This window comes from Oreochromis aureus, linkage group 9, assembly GCF_013358895.1.
Source record: "Oreochromis aureus strain Israel breed Guangdong linkage group 9, ZZ_aureus, whole genome shotgun sequence".
NCBI lineage: Eukaryota > Metazoa > Chordata > Actinopteri > Cichliformes > Cichlidae > Oreochromis > Oreochromis aureus.
In genome coordinates, this window is record NC_052950.1 from 9,150,517 (window position 1) to 9,173,029 (window position 22,513).

The 22,513-nt window shown below is 42.0% G+C and overlaps 1 protein-coding gene across 1 annotated transcript in view; it reads left to right on the forward strand.

Annotated features, from left to right (window-relative positions):
- adarb2 (adenosine deaminase RNA specific B2 (inactive)) overlaps positions 1–22,513 on the forward strand; it is a 219,484-nt gene that overhangs the window by 133,397 nt on the left and 63,574 nt on the right. Inside the window, exons 3-4 of the mRNA XM_039616890.1 lie at positions 5,091–5,177; positions 6,077–7,011. Of these exons, the coding sequence (XP_039472824.1) occupies positions 5,091–5,177; positions 6,077–7,011 (1,022 nt within the window). The remainder of the gene's footprint in view (positions 1–5,090; positions 5,178–6,076; positions 7,012–22,513) is intronic.

The following is a 22,513-nucleotide window of genomic DNA, read 5'->3' on the forward strand; positions in this document are numbered from 1 at the left end:
ATTTCTGGGAAAATCAGTAGCACTACAAGCTGTAAATCACCGAGGGAAAAAAAATGCCTCTGATGTTACACAGAGCTCACTTATAAATCAGAGAATAGTGCGCTTGTGCCGGCGCTTCATGAACCTTTGAAAACACAGTCAGAGGTGGCATTTCAGAGATGACCTCTAAACTGTGCTGCTTACTGCTGCACAGTTGATTCAACATCAGAGTTATTGAAACCACAGTGATATTTTCTACTCAATAGCTACTTCCTGAGACATTTGAAGTGAACAGTGCTCCACTGAAAGTGAAAAGAATTGTTTTGGAAGGTTGTGTGAAATTATACAGACTGGAGGAACTCTATAGACAAAAAACCTCTATTCTGACTGTGAATGTTCAAATAAAAAGCCTTTGAATGCAGAATAAAAGGGTCTGTGCAGGCTTTCATAAAGCCTGGTGATAAGTCCAGCACATTAGGAAGCAGGGAGGACAGTGCATTGAATCTGCTTCCTCCTTACATCATTAACTGCATAGGGATGATATTTCATCTATCAGTGTGTGTGCTTTTAGCGTTTTGGTCAACACACAAATATTTCAACATCGCGATGGCCAGAGGATAAAGCCAATCGAGATGTGATTACCTAACATTTCATCAAGTGCCATCATCAGGTCATTATAGATAGAATTTTAATTTTACTTACATGCCGTTAGGTCTCATTTACACTTTGGATGATAATGCTATTGCATCACATTAGCATTAATTGGAAATAAACTAGCAGGTTTTTCCCTGATTTGTTTGGAGGGGAAAATAAAATATCTTTTCTTGCTTTTTTATTAACATGACTGCAGCTAAAGAAAATAAAGATTTACACTGTAAGTAAAAGATGCCCCATTATTGGTTATTGGTTGGCTAGACAAAAAGGTTGAGTTAGAAAGGATGTGCAGCAGGTTAGGGTGAATAAGGAAAGGATGGAAGTGAGCTGCCAGGCAGGAGGGAAAAAGGAAGTCCAGAGAGAAGATTCGTGGATGTACGGAAGGAGAACATGAAGAGGGTGAAGAACTAGAGAAAAAGTCTGTAAAATAAAGCCAATGGAAAGTGCCTTAAACTTGCATTATTATGAATGTTCACCAGGGGGCGATATCTGTAGCTCCAACCTTTAGCTTTGGCTTTTATAAACAGTCAGGTATTCATTTCAATTCTTACTGTATAAAACGCTAAGTCCATTTTAAAATTTTAGCCCATTTAAACTAACATAATCAAGATACTGATCTCATTCCTAACACGTAACATACCGACGATTTCTCATGTCCCGAGGCGTCCCATAGGAACGCGAAAGGTTACCTTCCCTATGATACGTGCCGGATTGTGGATGGAATCCAATAGATTGACGGTCCCAGCAGTAACACACGTTCCAGCCGTGTATTCCAGCCCTAACCCTAACCTTAATCCTAACCGTAACTACAGTCTTAATCATGTTAGATGGTGTTTTACAAAGTGATTAATGTTGAGAAAGTAAAAGAAATGTCCATGTGTAGACTCATTCCAAACGGTTCTCATGTTTCCTGACGTTGCCAAACATAGAAATGTGTTGGATGGCCGAAAGCGTAGCATACCTACAATTTGTCACATGGCGTAATATGTTACGCTTTGGGATGAGAATGTATTGGGCTCATTAACAACAAGTTGTTAACCAATATCACGGGGTTTCACAGTCTGATACATCCCTCACCTGGTACATCCGGTTTCAAACACCTCATCTGTTGGCTTCATGACAGGATTTCACGTCCCAGCGTGTGAGGTCACAGTGGCTTTATCAGTCCTTTGTACCATCTATAAAAGCGACTCAAAAAAAGTTTATCCGTTAATAAAAGTAATAATAGCTATGATAGTAAATTTGGGTTGCAATGGCCTTTAACAGCTTTAAAACCACATCTACATGTAAGAACTGAACAGTGGATTTCATTTTAGCAAATGTAATCAAGCTGTGATACCTGTATTGTAGCCACTTTTCAGTGACAGTGATTAAAGCATATCCTGCTTTATTGCCTATTTAAGTGGAACCACAGTTTACAAAGTGAACATCATGCTGTATTAAGGAAGACTTAAAACTACTAATTGAAAACATAAACTCATTAGGGAAACATATATGCAGGTCATCGATCAACTAAGTCATAATAAGCCTTTTCTCTTTAGTCAGACTTTATTTTACAAGCCAAAGATTTTCCTCCTAAAGAATGCTGGGTTAGTGCATTTATCAGTGGCAGACCTGGATCCTACAATCACAGCACAGTATTAACGGCTGCCGTCTCCTCTCCGTTGTAAACCTCCAGATTTGAGCGCTCCGAATGTCAGCCTCGTATTTCCAAAGGAGGATGCATTTTCGTATGTCAGAGCGACTCCCGATTTTCAGTCTGTTTATGCAAAGCCTTGGTGTCTCATTGCCCAGTGGGGCTTTTCACTTGGCAATAGCTGATGAGTGGGTTGTTAAGACCCCTTGGTGGAACAGGATTATCAAATATAGATTACAGGCGTTTGGGGCCCCAGTGTGAAAGCTCGGGCTCCTGAGTGTTAATTGCTGGCCTCGCTGTGCTCTCCAATTTCATGCTTGAAGTGAACATTTGTCTTTCACGCTACAAAGGCGCTGGCTACATTTGTGTATAAATGCAAGAATGAGCTAAGATATGCTGTACCAGCCAACAGACCCTTAAAAAACACTAATTTTTCCACATTTGTAAATACAGCAGACAGTCGTATGTGTGTGTGTGTGTTTTTTCTTACTGTAAATGGGGCTTCAGGGGGTTTAAAAACAATATAGACTGATTTGAAAATGGCCTGTATAATGACACTGTTGGCCAAGGGAGTCATTTAGGCCCAAATTGCTGCCTGTGTTGGGCTTCGGTCCGTAATTAGGTCAGAATGCAAATGCGTGTATTGTGATGTTGGCCCACGAGGACTAGCACAGCTCCAGCCTCAGTGTTTAGAGTGTAACCATGTGTGTCAGAGTGACTCATTGAGCCCCTCTAGTGCTGTTGAGCTGCGAGAAGAGAGAGAGCACTGGGGGCCGAGCTCATTCACAACCTTGTGCTCTTATCAAAATGTGTTTACTGCACTGTAATGCTGCGTCCCATTTAGGCAGCATTTAGCAACGTTAAACTGTTGCCGCTCCGGGCCTGAATGCTGGGGCGGAGACACAAAGGGCCTGGGATGCATCGTGACCTCTGGCTCACCCTCTAACCCTGCACACAGTGACATCAATTCATTCTGCCTTTATTTCTCCCTCTTCATCACCTCATTGTACTTTTGTACAGCCCTGTCTTTCCTCCCGTCCTGATGCCTCTCCCTTACATTTGTCTTCTATTGATCATTAGGTGGTGTTGAGAAGAGAGGGGAGGTTTAATTAAGGAGCCAGACTGGTCTGTCAATTCTGCTCAGCGCTGCATGGAGTGCACTAGACCAAGCAATGGCTCTAATAGGGCTTCATACAGTAAACAACACGCACACCTGGACAGCAGCGGGCCCCAGGGAGGAAGAGGAGAGAGCTGCGGTAGATAAAGAGAGTTTATCATCATAGGTGTGGCGCCTGAGTGTGGAAGATTTCAAATGGTTAAAACGCCTGAAATTAAACAAGAATCAAAGAAGAGACGTTGGTTATTTTGCATTTTGGGTTTAATTAATTGAGCTGTTTTTCACTGTGACTTGAATCTCACTTTCCACATTACATGAAAATTGTAGCACTGACAGCAAAGTGAAGATTGCTTATCGGTGTGATCCAGCAGACAGTAGCAAACCTGACAATATTAAATAAAAAATCTTGTTATTATCCCTCATGAGGGGGTGCAAGAAAAATCAAATGCTTAGTCACATTTCTGCGATTCTGAGCAGTGCTGACACAATTATTGCGACTACTACGACGACTACTGATGTGAGAAAAACCTACGGGCAGGTTTTGTATGGCACAGACACGAGTGGTTAATTTGTCTTGCTCGTCTTAAAATCTTCGTTATACCACTGATTATAGTCAGATGACAAAAACTTGGTTGTTTATAAATGGAGACTGTAGCACGGCGTTCACAGGGGGATGAGGAAATGAGCATAATGTGTATGAAAATCAAAAGAATGGGGATTTATAATACGTGTTTTTTTAAGCATATACATGTTCATAATTGCTGTATGCATGTTTGTATGTGTGCATATGGTCGGTCTGACTGGCCCACTTGTTAAGAGGGTATGGACGAGGATTAGGGCCGCTGGAAAAAAGGAAGGATCTTTTAGATTCCAAAGAGTAAAAAAAATAGAAAAATTTGAATTATTACTTTAAATTATTACTAAAAAAAATATTTTATATATACTGTATGTGCTGCATAATGTTGACAGTACTGGAAACAAAAGAGCTTTGCTGAACTATATGATGAGCCAATTTTTTAATTATTACTTAAATAATTTATTTTGCATTATTTTCTTTTTGTTGGATATACTAATACTGACATATCTGTAACAGGCCAACCAATATATTGATCTGGGTCTGATTACAGATTAAACAAACAGCATTCATAATTAAGCCTAATGATTTTAGATGTGTGAATGAGAGGTAGAGTAGATTGCATGACTTTTTGGGGGATATTTGGACACAACAGCTTACACGTATTATTAGAGTAACAGCTCAAGAAGTCCTTTCATTCCCACAGTTGTGATATTGTCCTGTCTAAAATCTGAACAGACCACTTTGATTTAGAAAGCTGTTTTGTTGCGTCTAATGTTGCGTTTTCTCTGGCGACGCCGCTGATTCTGCAGACATGAATATTTTCCTTTAAGCTCCACGGTGATTTTTGTGAATGAAGCAGCAAAACAGGACAGTCCACAAAACACCAAACGTTGTAGTGTGAGTCACAGTGGACGAATGTGTGGATTTTTATTTGACCACGTGCATGTGTGTGCACTGCGCTCCATGCATGGGTGACAGGCTTGTGTGCATAGTTCTGCTCGCTTATGCTTCATCTCTGGCCCCGTGTTGGGGCCGATGATGAGCCGCGGCTTTAATCGATAAAACTATCAAAACATCTCCTCCGCTGCCCTGTTGTTGACTCTGCGTGTCTCTTGTCTCCCCTCCAGAGAAAGTCAGTATGCTGTCGGCATTGATCGCTCCCTTCAAGTACATAAGCCCTGGGACCAGCAGCACAGAGGACGAGGACAGTTTAAGTAAGCTGCTGCGTCTTTTTCCTTCTCTCTGTCAGCACACACGCTAGCTCTCTCAGTGGCAGGCCTAATATGGAAATGATCTCTCTGTCGCCCCGCATAATTAATTATTTGGCAGATGAGCTCTTTGATTACACACTGGTGTCAGCTTGCGCGTTAAAATTCTGTATTCCTTTAAAAGCGAGCGATTAAATATTAAATCCGAGTGTTCATGATAATTAAGTCATTAGATAGGTAAATGCATGCCTGCATACGCTATCATCTAGACCTACAATCTGCCCACCAATGAATGCCTCCCATGCCACCATTAACATTCTTCTGGCAGGATCTGAACACCCTGTTTTTGTTCATTTCCCATCAGAAATGCAATACGCCACCACTACCCCGTAACTAGGTTTGAAGAGCGTATCACAGCTGTTCAGACTTTGCTCTCACGGAGGATAAGAAGTGTGAAATAAAGCGGGCTACAGACATTTCTCTCATCCTTTTCTCGGAATGCCTGCCACTCGACGAGATCCCCACCCCCTATTACAAATAGGATTGATGCTTTGCATTGGCCGCGGGGACCAGTGTTTCCCCACTTGCGACACAGATTCAGAACTAATTTGGAGGCAGATTACAGGATGATTTGGCAGATAACATCGCCATTTTAGGGGATTTGTATTTGGGGTTTTAAAATACTTAAATATGATAGAGCCCCGTGGTATGAAGTGGGCTCGGCTCAGGGAGACGATTGCAGACGTGTTCATTACCATTTCATTGTGTATCGAGTGGCTCAATCTGCCTTGAGAGATTTTCCTTGATTCGTCTTGTTCAGTCAGGATAAACGTGCCTCTTTTCACTCTTGTGTTTTGACTATTTTCTTATCACTTGGAATGACATTGTTTTTCCTTTTATCGCAGGCACCAGCAGTGCAGAGGTGAAGGAAAACCGCAATATTGGTAACTTAGAGGATCGCTCCATAGGTCCCGGGGAGTGTCAGTCAACAAGAAGCGGGAGCTCTGGTCTGAAGAGGAAACGGCCACTGGAGGAAGACAATAACGGGCACCTGTGTCAACTCCGTCTGATCTATAAGAAACTGTCCTGGTCTGAGGCTCCAAAGAACGCGCTGGTACAGCTGAATGAGCTGCGGCCCGGCCTGCAGTACCGGATGGTGTCTCAGACGGGCCCCGTCCACGCTCCCGTCTTCTCCATCGCCGTGGAAGTCAACGGGCTGACCTTTGAGGGCACAGGCCCCACGAAGAAGAAAGCCAAGATGAGGGCCGCAGAGCTGGCCCTCAAGTCCTTCATCCAGTTCCCCAATGCTCCTCAGGCCCACCTAGCCATGGGAAACATTTCAAACCCTTCAGCCGACTTCACCTCAGACCAGGCCGACTTCCCCGACACGCTCTTTAAGGAGTTTGAGTCTTCGTCGTGCTCCGACCGCCTCTCGCTCTGCAACTCGGAAACCGAAAGCGAGTTACTTTCCAGCGAGCTGCTCAGACACGGGCGGTTGCTGCGCCACACCTTGGACCTGATGGTGCAGGCGCAGCAGAGGCTCGGTGGAATTGTCCAAGAGCCCGAGGCCCCTAAGAGCCCCGTGGCTGTGCTCAATGAGCTGCGGCCGGGCTTGCGCTACGCCTGTCTTTCGGAGCGAGCCGAGGGCCGACGACTGCGCAGCTTTGTGATGGCTGTGCGCGTGGACGGGCGGATTTTCGAGGGCTATGGCCGCAGCAAGAAACTGGCCAAGAATCAGGCAGCCCAGTGTGCTCTTCAGGCCCTCTTCAACATCAGGACGGCACCCGAGGGGAGAACAGGTCTCAAAGCCAGCAGGCAGAGTTGTCCTCATTTACCCCAGGTGAGTACAGACACATCCCCAGCGCCTGTCTTTTGCTAAGCTTCTTTGGCAGACACTCCACTTCCGACAGGGGCCAGTAATGACCAAAACAGCAGGCGTGCGGTGAAAATCCAAACACCTTCCAACAAGTAATTAAGGAGGAAAGGAGATAGGAGCTAAAGAGAGCCCGATTCAAGCAGAAATAAAGATATGTGTGAGCAAGCTGGCATTTATCTGTTGTCCAAAATAGGTCTTAAAGCAAAAGTTAAAGATGCGCCATTTTTTTTTGCACATCTGCTCATGGGTGTGTGCTCTGCGAAGCCTTCATCTAGGGTAAACAAATATCTGTTTGTTGGCCTGTTTAATAGAAAAGCATGTAAATGAAGCTAATTATTGTCCCCGTGCCTCTGACACATGAGAAATCTTCGTCACAAACCCAAATGAGGTTTTTTTTCTTTTTCCTTTTTTCGTCAGTCTTATGTGTTTGCAGAGCTGTAATTGGGTGAGTTTTGTAATTTTGCAAAATCTCCTGTTTCCTCATGTGTGGCATCACAGTGTCTACAAACATTAATTCAATCTGTTGCCCAAAGGAAATAGAAAAGCAAAGAGCAAATCGACAAACAAACCACTGAGACCAATCCCATGCTCATTTACCCAAATATGTAAATAGCAATCAGAGAGAGGAAACTAGTTTGTGAGAAACTTGAGGAAATTGGAGAGCCTAAAGACACGGTGGCTGGATCGGCTGGCACTTGTTGACAGCCATTTAAAACTCCATTGCAGCTGCAGGACTTTATCTCAAGTAAAACTGCCCTGAGTAGATAGTCACACTGATTTTCATTGTTTGCATAGCGAGGAACTCTGCAGCCAAGCTGTCCAGGTCACCCCAGCAGAAAGAACATGTAAAACACCACCGTCTCGAGGTCTTGAATTGAAAAAATTAAGCTGTTCACATCCAAAGCGTCCTCTCCCTAAAGTCTTCCCTGTAGGGTATGTGTTGTGTTAATATTCTTCCCTAGCCTTGAAGAAATAAACTGGCAAAAGTGTCCTTCCCCAGAGCCCAACATCAACCCAACAAACCTGCACATGTTTGCCTGGGAGAAACTTTTTCTTTTTCTCCCCACTGCCACGGTGTCTAAAAGGATTTTAAGAGGATTTGCCGCACCCGTTTAGTTCCAGAAAGCACTCGCTTGTGGAATTTCTTGAAAGTCAGCCGTGCCGTCTGCCAGGCTCGAGAAACGTTTTATTTTCATTGGCGGTGAAGGACAAAGGCGTTAATATAATATTCATGCGTGCGTGAATAAACATGTGGCCAGGCGTGTGTTCATGGATATATAATGTGTTACATGTTGCGTAACCTTAATGCAAAGCCCTCCGGCTCTTATACGCTCTCACTATGTTCACATTTGAGTCAGTCTTCTTGCCAAACACTGATTGCACGGGCAGTGGTTGACTACACTGCAGATGTGACACGTAATGTGGGGGTGGTTGCCAGCTGTAGCCTGAGGGTAGAGCAAACGTTATGGTGGTATGCCAGATTATGTTGTGCCAGCTCAGGCTGTTCTCTTTCTTCAGAATTCCCTTTAGCTACCTGTTGCAGAACACAGCTTTGATGCATAGATGTTTTCTGTGTATCGTAGCCTGTATCATTAACCCTCATCAAGACTTTAGAAAAGAGTCAGAAAACCTAGTCATGGTTCATAACCCTTAACTAAGTTTGCTGCCTAACCCTAACCAGAAACAGGTCTGTGGTGACTTGATGGATATTAAAGGTTGTTGTTGGTAACCTTGTTCTCAGAGTTGTTGCATCCAGTTGCACGTGTATATTTTTAGATAAGGTCAAACTTGACATGCATAGATGAGAACAAGTGAAATCCAACTGTCGTTGGTTCTGCAGCCAGTGGAAGTCTGCCTGACTGTATATGAAAGATGGACATAGCTCCAGTTTGTCGAGTTCTGTATTTTTGGCCACTGCCGTCTGACTGCATGACTGATATCATATAATAACTTGTCAGTTGCACCATTTGGCATCCATTCTAATCTAAACAGGATGGTAATTTACACAATCAGCACTGGTTTGTTTTAAATAAGACTTAAATAAGAGAATTAGCTTGTTAGGAAACTGTCCACGAAGGTCAGGCATGATTCTTACAGACTTGTGTTTACGTCTCTTTGTAACCAGAGTGCAGTACATGCTTCCTGCTGGCCAAAGAAAAAACACAGGTCTAAAGTGGAATTTGTAGTTCAGTAGCCCACTGTGGCCCACTCTTGCTTGTGCTCTTGCTGGTCAGTCAGAGTAAAGTTGTAACACACGAAGAGCTGTAGGTTAGTGTTAAAAACAATGAAAAGTGTCCACCGCAGACTCTATCTGTGCTATCTGCTATAATTTTTAATCTTTAGTGTTTGTTTCACTATTTGCCCATTCCCAGTGAACTTTACTGTTGTTCTGCTCTTTGTTCCCGCCCACTTGTCAACCAGTCAGCATTTGGCGTCCAGCCACGCACAGTTGGGATTTTGGAGGACTGCATAGAAGCACATCTCTGGTGGGTGAAAGCCCTTCTCTGCTCACTGTCTGAACAGAAACATGTACAGTATGCAGTATGAAGCTCTCCTCCATTGGCGACATGTTTCAGACCCTAGACCTGACACCCACAGGAACTACAGCTAACCTGTTTCAGACTGAGGCTAACCTGAGATGCTCTTTTAAGAGTCAGCATCATATAACTCAAGAGGACGGGGTACAGCATCAAGTTTTTGAACACTTATTTTAAAGCTGTGCCATACCAGGAACCTAATCCAAGTGCCCAATTACTGGCCTCTACTTAAAAGCAGGGGGTCATCTTCATGGTAGCGAAAAGTTTTGTGTTTTGAAAGACATTTTACAACAACTAATGTCTAGCACTGAGTGAAAGGAACAGTAAGACACGTCCTCTTTTTCTTTTTGAAAAATGAATTTGGGAACACAAAGAAGTGACAACACACTAAATACAATGATTTTGACAGTGAAACGAAGGAATCCATGGCTGGCCACCTATCCAGGATAGTGTATTAACTCAAAAGACTGGAACAAATGAGTGAGGGCTTGCAGAAGGCCTTCAAGCTGGACTGAGCTGGTAACTCCAGAATGCATCTCCAAATGAAATATTTAAACGCACCAGAACCACATGGTTCTGTATTCCTCTCAGACCCTTCCGTCTTCACGTAAATGTACTAAGGGATATAAGAGGGAGACTGACAAGGCAAGAATCTGAGTGCAGAACCACATACAACAGATTCTCCTGCAGTAACAGTCTGCACGGTCCTCCATCCCTCCCACACTCACGTGTCTGGGAACTGACTTTAACAATCACAGCAGAAATGAGGCATCGGGCCACTGTCTGCTTGGCATTAAAGAGCTATTTATCTTCCAGCGAGGACTTTCATTTTCCGTTCCTTCATTTAACCTTTATTTATCGAGGGAAATCAAACGAGAATGTATTCTGCCGAGATATCTCGCCTTATATTCGCTTCGCTCCTCTTACTCAGCGCTCAGAGACTCGGTACCATCGCAGGCTCGGGTTGAGAGCTAGCCGCCTTGCTCAACAGCACATTCACGGTCGCAGTTTAGGGAATGGGGGTATCCTTAACAGTTTAAGGATTTAAACAAAGTAGCCTTGTCTCAATTCAAGGAGCTGCTCAAGAGGGTTGCAGAATTACATACGGCCTACCTTTCCTTCGAATATCTGAGAAAAGTAACTGAAAGTAACTAAACAGACTCTATATTTTTAATAAAAATGTTGCTAAATATATGATTTCTATAACCCTGTACAAAACGGCATGTGCACTGCAGTGTTTTCTCATCGTGTTATAATCAAATAGCAATGTTTTTTAATCAGTTGCACTGTGGTAACAATAGCAGTTGCTCTGGTTATCTTTAGGGAGTGTATTTTTATAAAGGGTGGAGCCTAAACATAACCATAAAAAATAATAATAATAATAATGATAATAATAATAATAATAATAAAACAGAAATCTGAAGAAATAAGAGAAATAAGACTCTTTGTCTTTTCTCTGAACTCCCTTCTCTCCTTATAGATTTTCTATACAGTCCCTGAACTCAAGGTTACATCAGCTTCTAGGAACATAATTGTTCATCTTCATTATTAATCAATCAGCAGGAAGTTGTTCTTGAATCCTATCCGCCGTGCTCGAGTTACAGGAAAATGTCTTTGCCTTATTACAGCCTGCACAGTGAAGTGAGAAAGTGCTAGAATAATTCTGACACCCATTTTACCAAGTGGAATGATTACCCCACTGTTCAGGCCTTGATTGGCCACTTAATCTCCACTCGCCGTCACAACGCACTGCGGTGTTGCCAAGTCAACTGAGCCCGAGATTTGTGTGCAGTCGCGCAGGAAGGCTGGGAGTCAGCAGGTCCGCGCACGGAAAGGACAGTAGGGAGGTCAGTGGTCAGGATGCTGCGCTCTGCCACCTCGGATTAAGCTCCATTTGAATAGAGAAATCTGTTTAGTGGCAGGAGCGGCTGAAAATTTGGGTTAATGGATGAGCTGAGGCATGAAAAGCCTGCAGCTTTTCAAAAATTAAGTTCTTCTCTCTTTTGACTGCAAATAGCGTAACAGGATATTTTAATTGCTCGTCGCATTAGCCGAGATCAAATGTGACTGCAGTTTGTCTTTTATTTTCTTTCTGTTCAGCTTGATTTGATTTAGTTATCTGTAAGTGTGGAGCACCACAGATAGGGAGGATACAGACTGGTCAAGTGGAGTCATTTCCCCGCCTCCCCCACGGCAAATTGAATATGATTTCAGACACGTGAAGGTGACCCCTGTCAGCCGTTGAGCCTCTCGCAGATTGTTTTCTTTGTCTAATCTCTCCCACTTCTAATCTGTCTCAATATAAACAGCTGTGACAGGCTGATCATTAATTAATATTGCCACAACAAATTAGCGACAGCGATCGCCCGGCCAAACACCCCGTCTAAGATAGAAATCCACCAATTCGTGCAGAGAGGAGGGGGGGAGAGGGAGAAGGTGTGAACAACACATTAGAGAGGAGTTGATTAACAGCTTTGGGGACCTTGCAGATAGTGTTACTGCCTCAGCATGTGGACAGCGTAGTGACAGCCACAGCAGCAGACTGTACTCGCTCTGTGATTATCACCACAAGTGGCACAGTGCAAACAGCCTGATAAAACATCTGCATTTATCACTACCTACTGATTCAGATTAGATGTCTTTCACAGTTGCAGGGTGTTTATTCAAGAAAGTGTCCAAGCGTCATCAGACGTCGTCCAGCAAATGTTTTGTTTAAGCTTATCAAAATGAACTAATCTGCAGTATGAAGGCTCAGACAAAGGGTGAAAAATACCAGCTTAATGTAATTTGTTTATTCGAGTTTTTGATGACTTTATTTTTGCTGTACTTTAAAGACAAGCAAACATAGAATATTTTATCATAAAAACAACTTATTTATGATCTTTATGATTATATTTAGCCAGTGCAGAAAAACAGATGAGGATGATGGCCGTCCACAAGGCAATACCAATATTTTGCTGATATATTGGACTACTGTCCATATCACGTTAGTTGCAGCTATTTCAAAATCTGGTAAAAATAACAAATGGACTGCCTCTATCTAATGCTTCTCTTGTTTTGCTGCTACTTCTGCTCCCTTTTGGAGTTGTCACACTGCCTCAGCTGCCTCAGCCTAGCTTCCTTCTATCTTCCATCCTCTCCACATGTCCAAACCATCTCATCGTTGCCTCTCTAGCTTTGTCTGCAAACTGCTCAACCTGAGCTTGTCCCTCTGATTTACTCATTTCTAATCCTGTCTGTCCAAGTCGATCCAAATTAAAAATCTTAGCATCTTTAACTCTTCCATCTCCAGCAAGAAAACAAAAGAGGTCATAGAGGCTTAAAGGAGAAGTATATAGAAGAAATGGTGAAGCTAGTACCCAAACTGTCATGTTCATCTGAGTTTCCTAATTTAGCTTTAAACTATGTACTCACTGTGACTCTGTGCACACAGTTTTGTCATGTAGTGATGGCTTATGAGGCAGTTTTAAGGTTTTACCTCTATTGTCAGAGCTGAATGCATGATACCATGCAGCTATCGCGGGCTTTGAATGTCGGGGTAGTTTGGGGGTTTTTAATGATTTCCTTGAAATTTCCCTTTTCCAGGGTGGAATGATTGTACAACATCTTTAACGACTTTGTGCACATGTTTGATATTACTTTGGATTTTCTCTAATTCACAAAGGGTTAAAAGTACACATACACCCCTACATGGTTCTCCTTCTTAGATTTTCACTCTGAGTTTCTTAAACTAGTTCATTGTTCTGAGTATTGGTCAGTGCAATGAGTGCTGTCAAACAAAGTGTTTTTATGCTGGAAAAGATAAACTAACAGTTGTGGTCAACCATGATCGCTAACAACAAGTGAATAGGCCTTGGCCTTGTCAAGTTAAAGACATTGTAGAACCTTCAACACCACTTAACAAAAGATATAAGTCAATGCATGTGTAAAATATATATGTTGAGGCTGTATGCACACATTTAATTAAAGAAAATGCCAAATAAATTCAAACTTGTGGACCACATTTTTGTTTTTTAATGTCGTTAAAGATGTTTCCTGTATGATCATTCCACCCTGGAAAAATAACAGTTCAAAAAAGTAATTAAAAGCCCCAAATTACCACGATCTTCATGCACATGAGGAGTGTGTGTAAACTTCAGACTTCTGTAAGGATTTGCTTTTATGCACTTCTTGAGGCTGCAATCGAAAAGTCTATTCAGATGCTAAAAAACCCAGTTTATTAAATGTGCAAATCCTGATGATATTTGAAATAATATGAAGAAAAAGTAACAGCGTACTCATAGAACCATCATTAGACTGATGTAGAGACATTTTTTCCAAAATAAAAGTTTAAGAGAGGTTTAAGCTGATCTCTGAACATCGAGAATCTACAGAATAGAATGAAACTTAAATTTAAAAAAGTCCAGTCACGTAGACCAGTGTTTCCCAAACACTGCCCCGTGGCACATAGGTGTGCCGTGGAAGATTATCTGGTTCCACCTGATTAGTACTCTACGCGATCAGCGTAAGTAACGGGCAGAACAATTACATTCTCTTCCACTAGAGGGCAGTACAGCTACCTGCTCTAATTAAATGGGATGCCAACTGCCAGTAAAACAGAAGAAGATGAAGAAGAAATTACATAATAGTCATGCTGTGAGACACATAGCAATAGATAGATATCTGAAAAGAAAAAAGTAGTGAGTCTGACCTGAGTCCTGGAGAAAATTCCGACCCAGATGAAGGCCCTAGCATGAATAGTGGTCAGAAGAAAGCAAAAAAGGTACACTGGGGACAAACCGAGCCAATTCCACTATGCCTACTGTGCGGGGAAAAATTATCAATATGCTTTTTGTGACATTTTTGTTTGGTGTTGTGCCGTGTGATTTTTCTAATGTGAAATATGTACCATGGCTCCAAAAGGTTGGAAAACACTGTCTTAGACTACCATGGACTGGATACCTCAGAAGTTCCACAGACAACAGAATAAAACCTTTTCTAATCTACTGAAACATTTATTTGCTAGATGCTGTTACTGTTACTGTTATCTAGAACCTGCTAGATAAGCGTAAATCTTTAAAAACACATTTTAAAGACGCCTCATGAAGAGTTCTGGTTACAGTGGATCAAGTATTGTTTGTCTCTGTTGCTCTTATTATTTTGGTCACACATAATGCAATAATTTCTTTTGTATGTATCATTAGAAATCATTTCTTTTAAACTTTACATATGTAGATCATATGACAATAATCTGAGTATAATACTATCAGAGCATAAACTATGCACATTGCCATGAACTCCATGGAGCAGTAGTTCTTGTTGCGTTTTAAACCAAATTTGAGCTTAAACTGCTGTAAGGCAGATCTGACTCTATGCACTTCCATAAGGTGTCTCATTACAGTTTGTCATGAGTGCAAAAAGCTGCTTTTTGCTTTTAGACTGTCTGTGTGCCCTTTTACCGACCACTTAGCTCATCATTTGGTATTTAAAGAAAAAGCAGCAAGGGAGAGTGGAGATTTGTGTGTGAAATTACCAAACAATAATGTTCCCCCATCTGAATGTGAGCCCCCTGTACGTGGAAAGGTTAGAATCATCCCAATCTGCCTAATATGTATGCAAAATATGACCTATGAGGCTGCAGGCTGTTCAATCTAATGTACCGCGTCAGCATGCAGCTTTGAGGGAAAATCCCTTAGCAGGGAAGAATTGAAATGGGGTTGGTCGGGTCAAGTCACCTCGCACATACAGTAAAACACCCCTGTAATCTATTCCAAAGAAGCGTGGCGCTGCTGTGTGCACCTCCACGTGCCCTACAGTATCCTGAGTCGCTGGTACCAAGTCTTCATTCTTTGTGACAATCCTCCAGTCCTCGCTTTCCTCCATTCTCCCTCCTCCTTTTCCCTGCACAGCCCATAGCTGTGAGCCAGAGCGCAGCTATAATCATTTCTGAGGAACCTCTCACACTTCATTAAAAGCATAATCAAGTTCATTACAATTTCATAGGCGTTCAGGTAGCAAATGGCTTCTGATAAATCACGACTATTGGTCCTGTGTGGCTGGCATGTGTAGGTTTATCTCTGGTTCTCAGGCAGGGGGAGATGGGTAGAGGAGGGAGGAGGTGAGGGGTCTGGATGTCTGGCCTTTAAATGACCTTCCAGCTTGGAGCAGTGGACCGTTCTGTCATACGCGCTGAACGGCGACACGTGAGCATGCATCGCAGCTGGGAGATGTAATTTCTCATGAAGCCAGTGGGGTCACGTACAGTGAGGAGATCAACAGATGCAGCATCAAAGGATCGTGTAAAAACTCCCTGACACTGAGTGATTCATTTCAATCTGAGCTGGCGTGGATGGTGATGTGTGACATCTAATAATCTACAGTATACTAACTTCCACGTCCTCGGGCCTGGGCCATAATCAGAGTAACAGTACGAGTCTGAAAGTGGCATTAGCATCTGTGATGGTGCTCTCATTATTTTAAGACATGGAAACTGTGTAGCCAGGATGTTTCTGATTGGTTAATCACAAACATCACTACTATTTATAACTTGTGTATTGCGGAACTCACCAGGACATCTTTGTCTTACTCAGTAGCCACTTGTGCACTTATCTTATTAGTTGTTTCTCGAAAACAAGATGGCTCACAATAACACAGCAAATACATCGTTGTGAACACGGGGACTCGAGAACAGCTGTTGTTCTTTTTTCTGAAGCGCTTGTTCTCAGCTCATTCTCAGGGTAAAGCTAAGCAGTGGAAAAACTGCTAAACTGCTGCTGTAAATACAGTGTTCAGACTTGACCCTTCCTTCATGACTCAAAGAGCCGTGATGGTCGAGCAAGCTAGCAGAGTGAATGAGGAGAGGGAGGGAAAAAGCAATGAATCATTGTTGTAGAGGACAAACAAACACGCTGTTGCCACCTCGTTCGTATCAGAGACTTGAAACTTCTTATAGTCTCAGTCTGTAATCTATTTTTACTTTAGAATCATTTTCTACTGGAAAAAATGTTGCACCACATTTATGTGAGAACCTTACTGATTTTGCAAATAAAATGCACAGTGTCTAAAATATTATGCTTTATTCCATGTTAAACTACCCAAAAGTATAGGAGCAAAGTGTAGCTGCCGCTGAAAAATTGTTACATTTATTTTTTCATGTGTAAATCATTAAAAAAAAACATTTAAAATGTGTCAGTTTTCTTTCTTTTTCTTTCTTCTTAAAGTTTGAGGTTTGGACTGTCATGTGATAGTGAGCTCTAGGGAAACAGTTACTTACAGACAAACAAGCAACTGATTATTCATTGATACAGGATTATCCAGGAATAATTTAACTGTCAATTTGAATGTATTTTTATTATTTAAATATAAAGAAGAGAAAAAAGCAGCTGGAACTGGAAGGGAAGTTCAGACAGACTGTGGGATGCAGGACTCAGCACATGTGGGAGAAACCGCCGTTAAACTTTAATAATCTGTAGTACATGCTACAATATCTGTCAGTCTGACACAAATAGAGAATTGAACAAGAGGAAAAACATATAATCGGAAAAAAGCAGTGAGCTGTGTTTTTTTCTTTGAGCTTTTAACCCGTTACTATAATCTATTTGCAGTTATGTGTTTTATAGTTTTTAACATCATATCATCTTACCTTCTGCGCCATAATAATCTAGATATTGTCTAGAAAATAGTCTTGAGTGTGACGTGTGTGTGTTTGTTTAAAATAATATAATCAGCCCTGGGACCAAAACAAAATGTCCAAAATATTGTTGCTGCAGAAAATGACAGACATCCCTTGACAGTGATTGTCCCTCGTCGACTACTCACACGCCTGGATGGTCACTGGGACCTCCTGGGCCTCCGAAATCTCTGTAGATGTTTTCCCGAGTGGTTTTCCAAACTCTGTTCCATAGTTTACTCGTGCTGTTGACGTGGTCTGCTTGAGTTTATGGTGGATGCACCTCCTGTTATGTTAACATGCTCAGCTGTGCAATAGATTTTGAATACACCAGCTCAAAGATAAAGTGTAATGAAAATGTAATTAAACCGCAATTTAATAATAATAAACACACTATTCACCAAACTGCAACCTCCAGGGCTAATGATGAAATCAAAGCAGAAGTGCCAAACATTGCAGTTCCTCTAGTGGCCACTTGAGGCTGGTGTCAAAGGTGAGTCAATCCACATGCACTCTCATTTTAAAACCCCAACTTTACAGCTTTACAAAGCATCTATGCAACGGGTACAAAGTGGTTTTGGCCTCTATGCACAGTTTTCCTCTTAATAACAGCCTTTTAAAAAAAGTGTTTATCCGGGACTTTGTATTTGGCTGCTTTGTTTTACAGGTGTTCTGGCTTCTGTCAGACACTGAGTTAATAAACCAGACTCCACTGTGTTTGGGCTGTTGGTGCCTTTCAGAGCATTTTAAATGAATTATCTGACATATGTTATAGCTCGCTGTGCGGTACAGACCATCCAAGAAGGCTGTAATCCAGTTTCAGTGAGTGAAATTCTAGCGTTTTATTAATCAGTTGGCAGACAGCAGCTGATTTCTGTGCCTGTGAACCATACTTGTGCAGTTTATGGACACAACTTCCTGACCATACTTGTCAGGCTCATCTGATGAGTGTCCAATCCACCATGTCCACTTTTGGTCCCCACAAAACAAGGTACTGGTGGCAGCGTCCATCTTTTATGCTCTCCATTGTATTTACATGTTCACACGTCACCATTCTCTCACTTAATCTTAAATAGTTAATTATTATGACTATTTGCTTATTTGCCTAGAGGAAGAAGAAAATGATTTTATGCTACATATAAGACCAAAGGTAGGAGTCAGTTAGCTTATCTTAGCATAAAGATGGTAAACAGCTCGCTCAACAAGCAAGTGGTTGTGGTCAATGTGTTGATCATCATTTCCAGAAGTCCCCAACCATTTGCGATTACTATTGTAAACATATAACTTTGCATTACTATTAGTCTGCCGCTACACCTTCATAATTAATAAATAGGACCATAAAAGAGTTTGGGAAGAGCATAATTAGTAGAATACTGTGAAAAAGTGTAACAACAGTCATGCATTTGTTTTTCTTGACTAAAAGTGCGTGTGGGGGGGAGCAAAAGCAAAACATCTGTTACCTGTGCCCTGCTCTTTGGGACTGTAATGTGCCTCTCATGGGGAAGACAAAATAGGAGAGGCTGGAATGAGGTATGACAATGTGTGTATGTGGTGAAGGAGGGGTAAAAACCGAGCTGGCAGGGGGAAAGGATGAGAGGGAGGCAGTGGGGGTGTGGGAGGTGAGAATGGATGGAGTGCAGTGGGGGGAAAGAGAGAAAAACCTCAGCGGAACAAAAGACCTTCAGGATTAATTAGGCGTCAGATTGGTTGCAGGGCACAGTGGGGGGAGAAAGGGAGAGAGTGGGTGAGAGATATGGGGGGAAGAGAAAGAAAGACTTTAGCATTCTGGGAAGACCTCATGTCCTCAGACCTCATATTTCAGCCTGCCTGCCCACGAGTATACAACAGCCAGCTAGTTAAGGCCTGCGCTGTGCCTGGAACCACTGTCCACTGAGTTATGGATGGAGCCCCTGCTCCATCTTCATGTATTTTTATGTTATCCCACTGGGCAATAAGAGGAAACACAGAGGTCATATATGTTACTCATAATGTTTACATGATGGGTTTCACAGCCCCGTGTTAGAATGTGTGGATATTTTAAATGTGACCAGGTGTGCATGCGTGCGCGTGTGAAATCGCAGGGGGAAAGGTGAAGCATTATTCACTCCATATAGCAGCATTTCTTTCTGCCCCTTTGCGATAGCTGAGCCCTGCCAGATTAGCAAAGTATGAATACGCAAAATAAATGTGGCTGAACTCTTACTGAACTTCATACTTTCTCTGCTATCATCAAATGGCTCTTTTCTTCCTCCCTTTTTTCATAACAATTGCTTTTAGAAATGCTGAACTGCTGATTCGGGTCACAGACATCACCTCTAAATTTGTGAGGCGGCCTGTTAATACCAGCTTCCATTGTCATTGTCACAGAGGGATGTTTCTGGGGCGACCTTTGATGGCACTTCCTCCCCTCCGATACAGGAAGCGCTGAACTCTGCATACAGATGACAGACAGGGTTGCCGTGAGTCATAACATCTTTGCCCGATTCATCTCCCCGCAAAGCACTTAGCAGATCAAATATGAGCCATTCTGGAGGCTAGAGCAAATCATGCCCTTACAACATTTGTACCAATCATTCGCACTATCACAGAGGTGGATTGTTCGTACAGCTTTAACATATCTCAGCAGTGTGAACTTTCGAACAAAGTCTTCTGGCTAGATGGGCTGATTAGCCATTCGATTGGCTGCACAGTAGAGTGATAAAGCTTTGACAGATTGCGTTATACAGAAACAAAATCCATGGCTCACAGCATGAATAGTTATCATATACTTTAGTCAGGAGCTGAAAGGGAAAGTTTTCACTCGCACTGACTTTAAAGCTTTTAGTCTGAGAAAAACTTTGACCCAGCTCGCTGCACTTATCCATCACATTGGCTAAAAAAGATGAAAAACTAATAGCACTCGCATCCTTGTCCTCAAGTTGCATAAAACTTTAAGAAAGCGCACACTCTGACTTTTATTGCTTTCCTACCATTGCTTTAGCACCTGCTAGTACGTCAGCAGGTACATAACAAATCCATTCTCGTTGCCCTGTCTTGTGTTTCTGCATCCCGGCTGTATTTCAGGGCCTCTATTGCAGGATGATGAACACGCACCACTCCTGCTGATGGAGAAATGAAACGCCACGGTTGCCGGCAGACGCATACAGTTTGACGCGGAGAGCTTTTAGCACAAAAGCGATAAACAAAAAAATGGCTTAGCTTAAAGCAGCGGTGCCATATGATGTGACATCCTTCTTTTTGAGAATGATTCATCTCAGCTCACATGCTTGAAGAGACATGCATGCTGACAGCTTCCTGCATCTTGCTTTATCACCTTTATTATCACTTTTCTGCACTCCCTCCTGCCTTAAGAATTGTAAAATAGTATTCCTTCTGTTTTTATCATCAATGATGAGTTCTGGACACATTTTTTAGAACCCTTTAAGAAAAAGTAGTAATACCACAATATGAAAAAAAACCACTACACCATCCATCCTCTTTCGTTTATCCTTATCAGGGTTGCAGGTGGAGTTCTGCCAGCTACTATATGCCAAGAGGCGGAGCAAACCCTGGACAGGCCATCAATCTGACACAGGGCTAACACTGAGAGACAGACAACAACTGAAACTCACAACTATAGGCAATTTAGAATTAACCTAACACGTCTAATTGCATATCTTTGGACTGTGGAAGGAAACCAGAATACCCAGCCCCCACCAAGATGATGGAGTCAAACTCAGGACCTTCTTACTATGAGGCAACAGTGCTAACCATGACACCAACTGGTTGCCCAACTATGGCTAAAATTGTATTTTTGGCAAACTGTCCATAAAGTATCAAAATTAAAAGTCGTTATTGTGCAGAAAAATGTTATATGGGTCAGAATTAATACAGATATTTAAGGCTGAGATCATTTAAAATATTAAATTCTGTTAAATCTGCAGTAATGCATCATATTTAGTAACATAAGTTTGTAGTCTGGCTGTCCTGTGGAGATCGCTTCAAATATATATTTTTAATGAGCTCAGAACAATGGGCCTATGCATTAAAAAAGAAAAGAAAGAAAAAGGGCTGCCGACCTCTCAACTTGTCCAGCTCAAGCCATTGCTAACAGGACGCGGACTCGTCCGTGAAACTGAGAGACGCTACAGATGGCAGTGGATTCGGAGGCAAGCGGAGTTAATCCTGCTTCCAGAAACAATAGCCAGCTGTGGCCACAAGATGGCAGTAATTTGAAGAATAGCGCAACAGGCATTAAGAAAAGCTTCAGTGACATAACAACACTGAAATACAAAAAGAGAGATCGGTTTAATTTTAGTGTATATTGATGTCGATATTTATTTTACTGGAGAAGCAATGATCGCCTTTGCTTGCCCTGGCAGAATCTTGCTGGTAGCCATACACCAGACGGGCTAGAACAGCGAACTTGTTAAAAACAGTAAAAGCACCGACACAAAGGGAGAAAAATGGATAAAAGGGAAATAATATGAAGGATTGGATAGATTTTAGCATAGAACTTTGCTTGTGTTTGAACACTCTTGCACATTGTTCCAAATAAAATAATATTTGTTACACCGTTGCTATCTCAGCTACACTGGCTTCCTGTGTAGGAGTCCATTTTAAGATCCTAGTCTTGACTTCTAGAGCTTTGCATGGACTGGCACCAGCCTACATGATATGCTACAGCCCTATGTCCCTGGCAGGGCCCTGAGGTCATCTGATCAGGGCTTACTTGTTATAAAACAAACTAAGATGAGAACTAAGGGTAATAGAGCTTTTGCCACTGTGGCCCTGTGGAACCCTCTCCCCCAGACCTTAAGAACTTTGGACTCAGTAGTTGTTTTTAAAAATCAACTCAAAACTCACCTTTTAAAAACTGCTTTTGGTTAATTTTTGCCTGTTTTATATTGTCTGTTTTACCTTTTTATGACTTTTTATCTTATGTGCAGCTCTTTGTGACTCTGTCTAGAAAGGTGCTATATAAATAAAAAGGAAAATTATTTATTTATTTAAAATGTAGTGTAGGGCAATGTTTTAGCAGTGCTCAGAGCCTTTCACTGTAGTTATGAACATAGAGTTAAAAAAGAAGCAACGTGTTATTAATAAAGTTGTCACATGCTACAACAAACAAAAATAGAAGTCTGTTTTTCCTAAGTAATAGTAAAGCTACTGCACTTGGTTAGAAACACAGCACAAGGGCTACCCGGCACATCTGATTATGTTATGTTGTAGTAATAAATACGATGTCAGAGAATTGCAACAGAGACCAGAACAGATTTTATTACAACACAGCGAAATGACT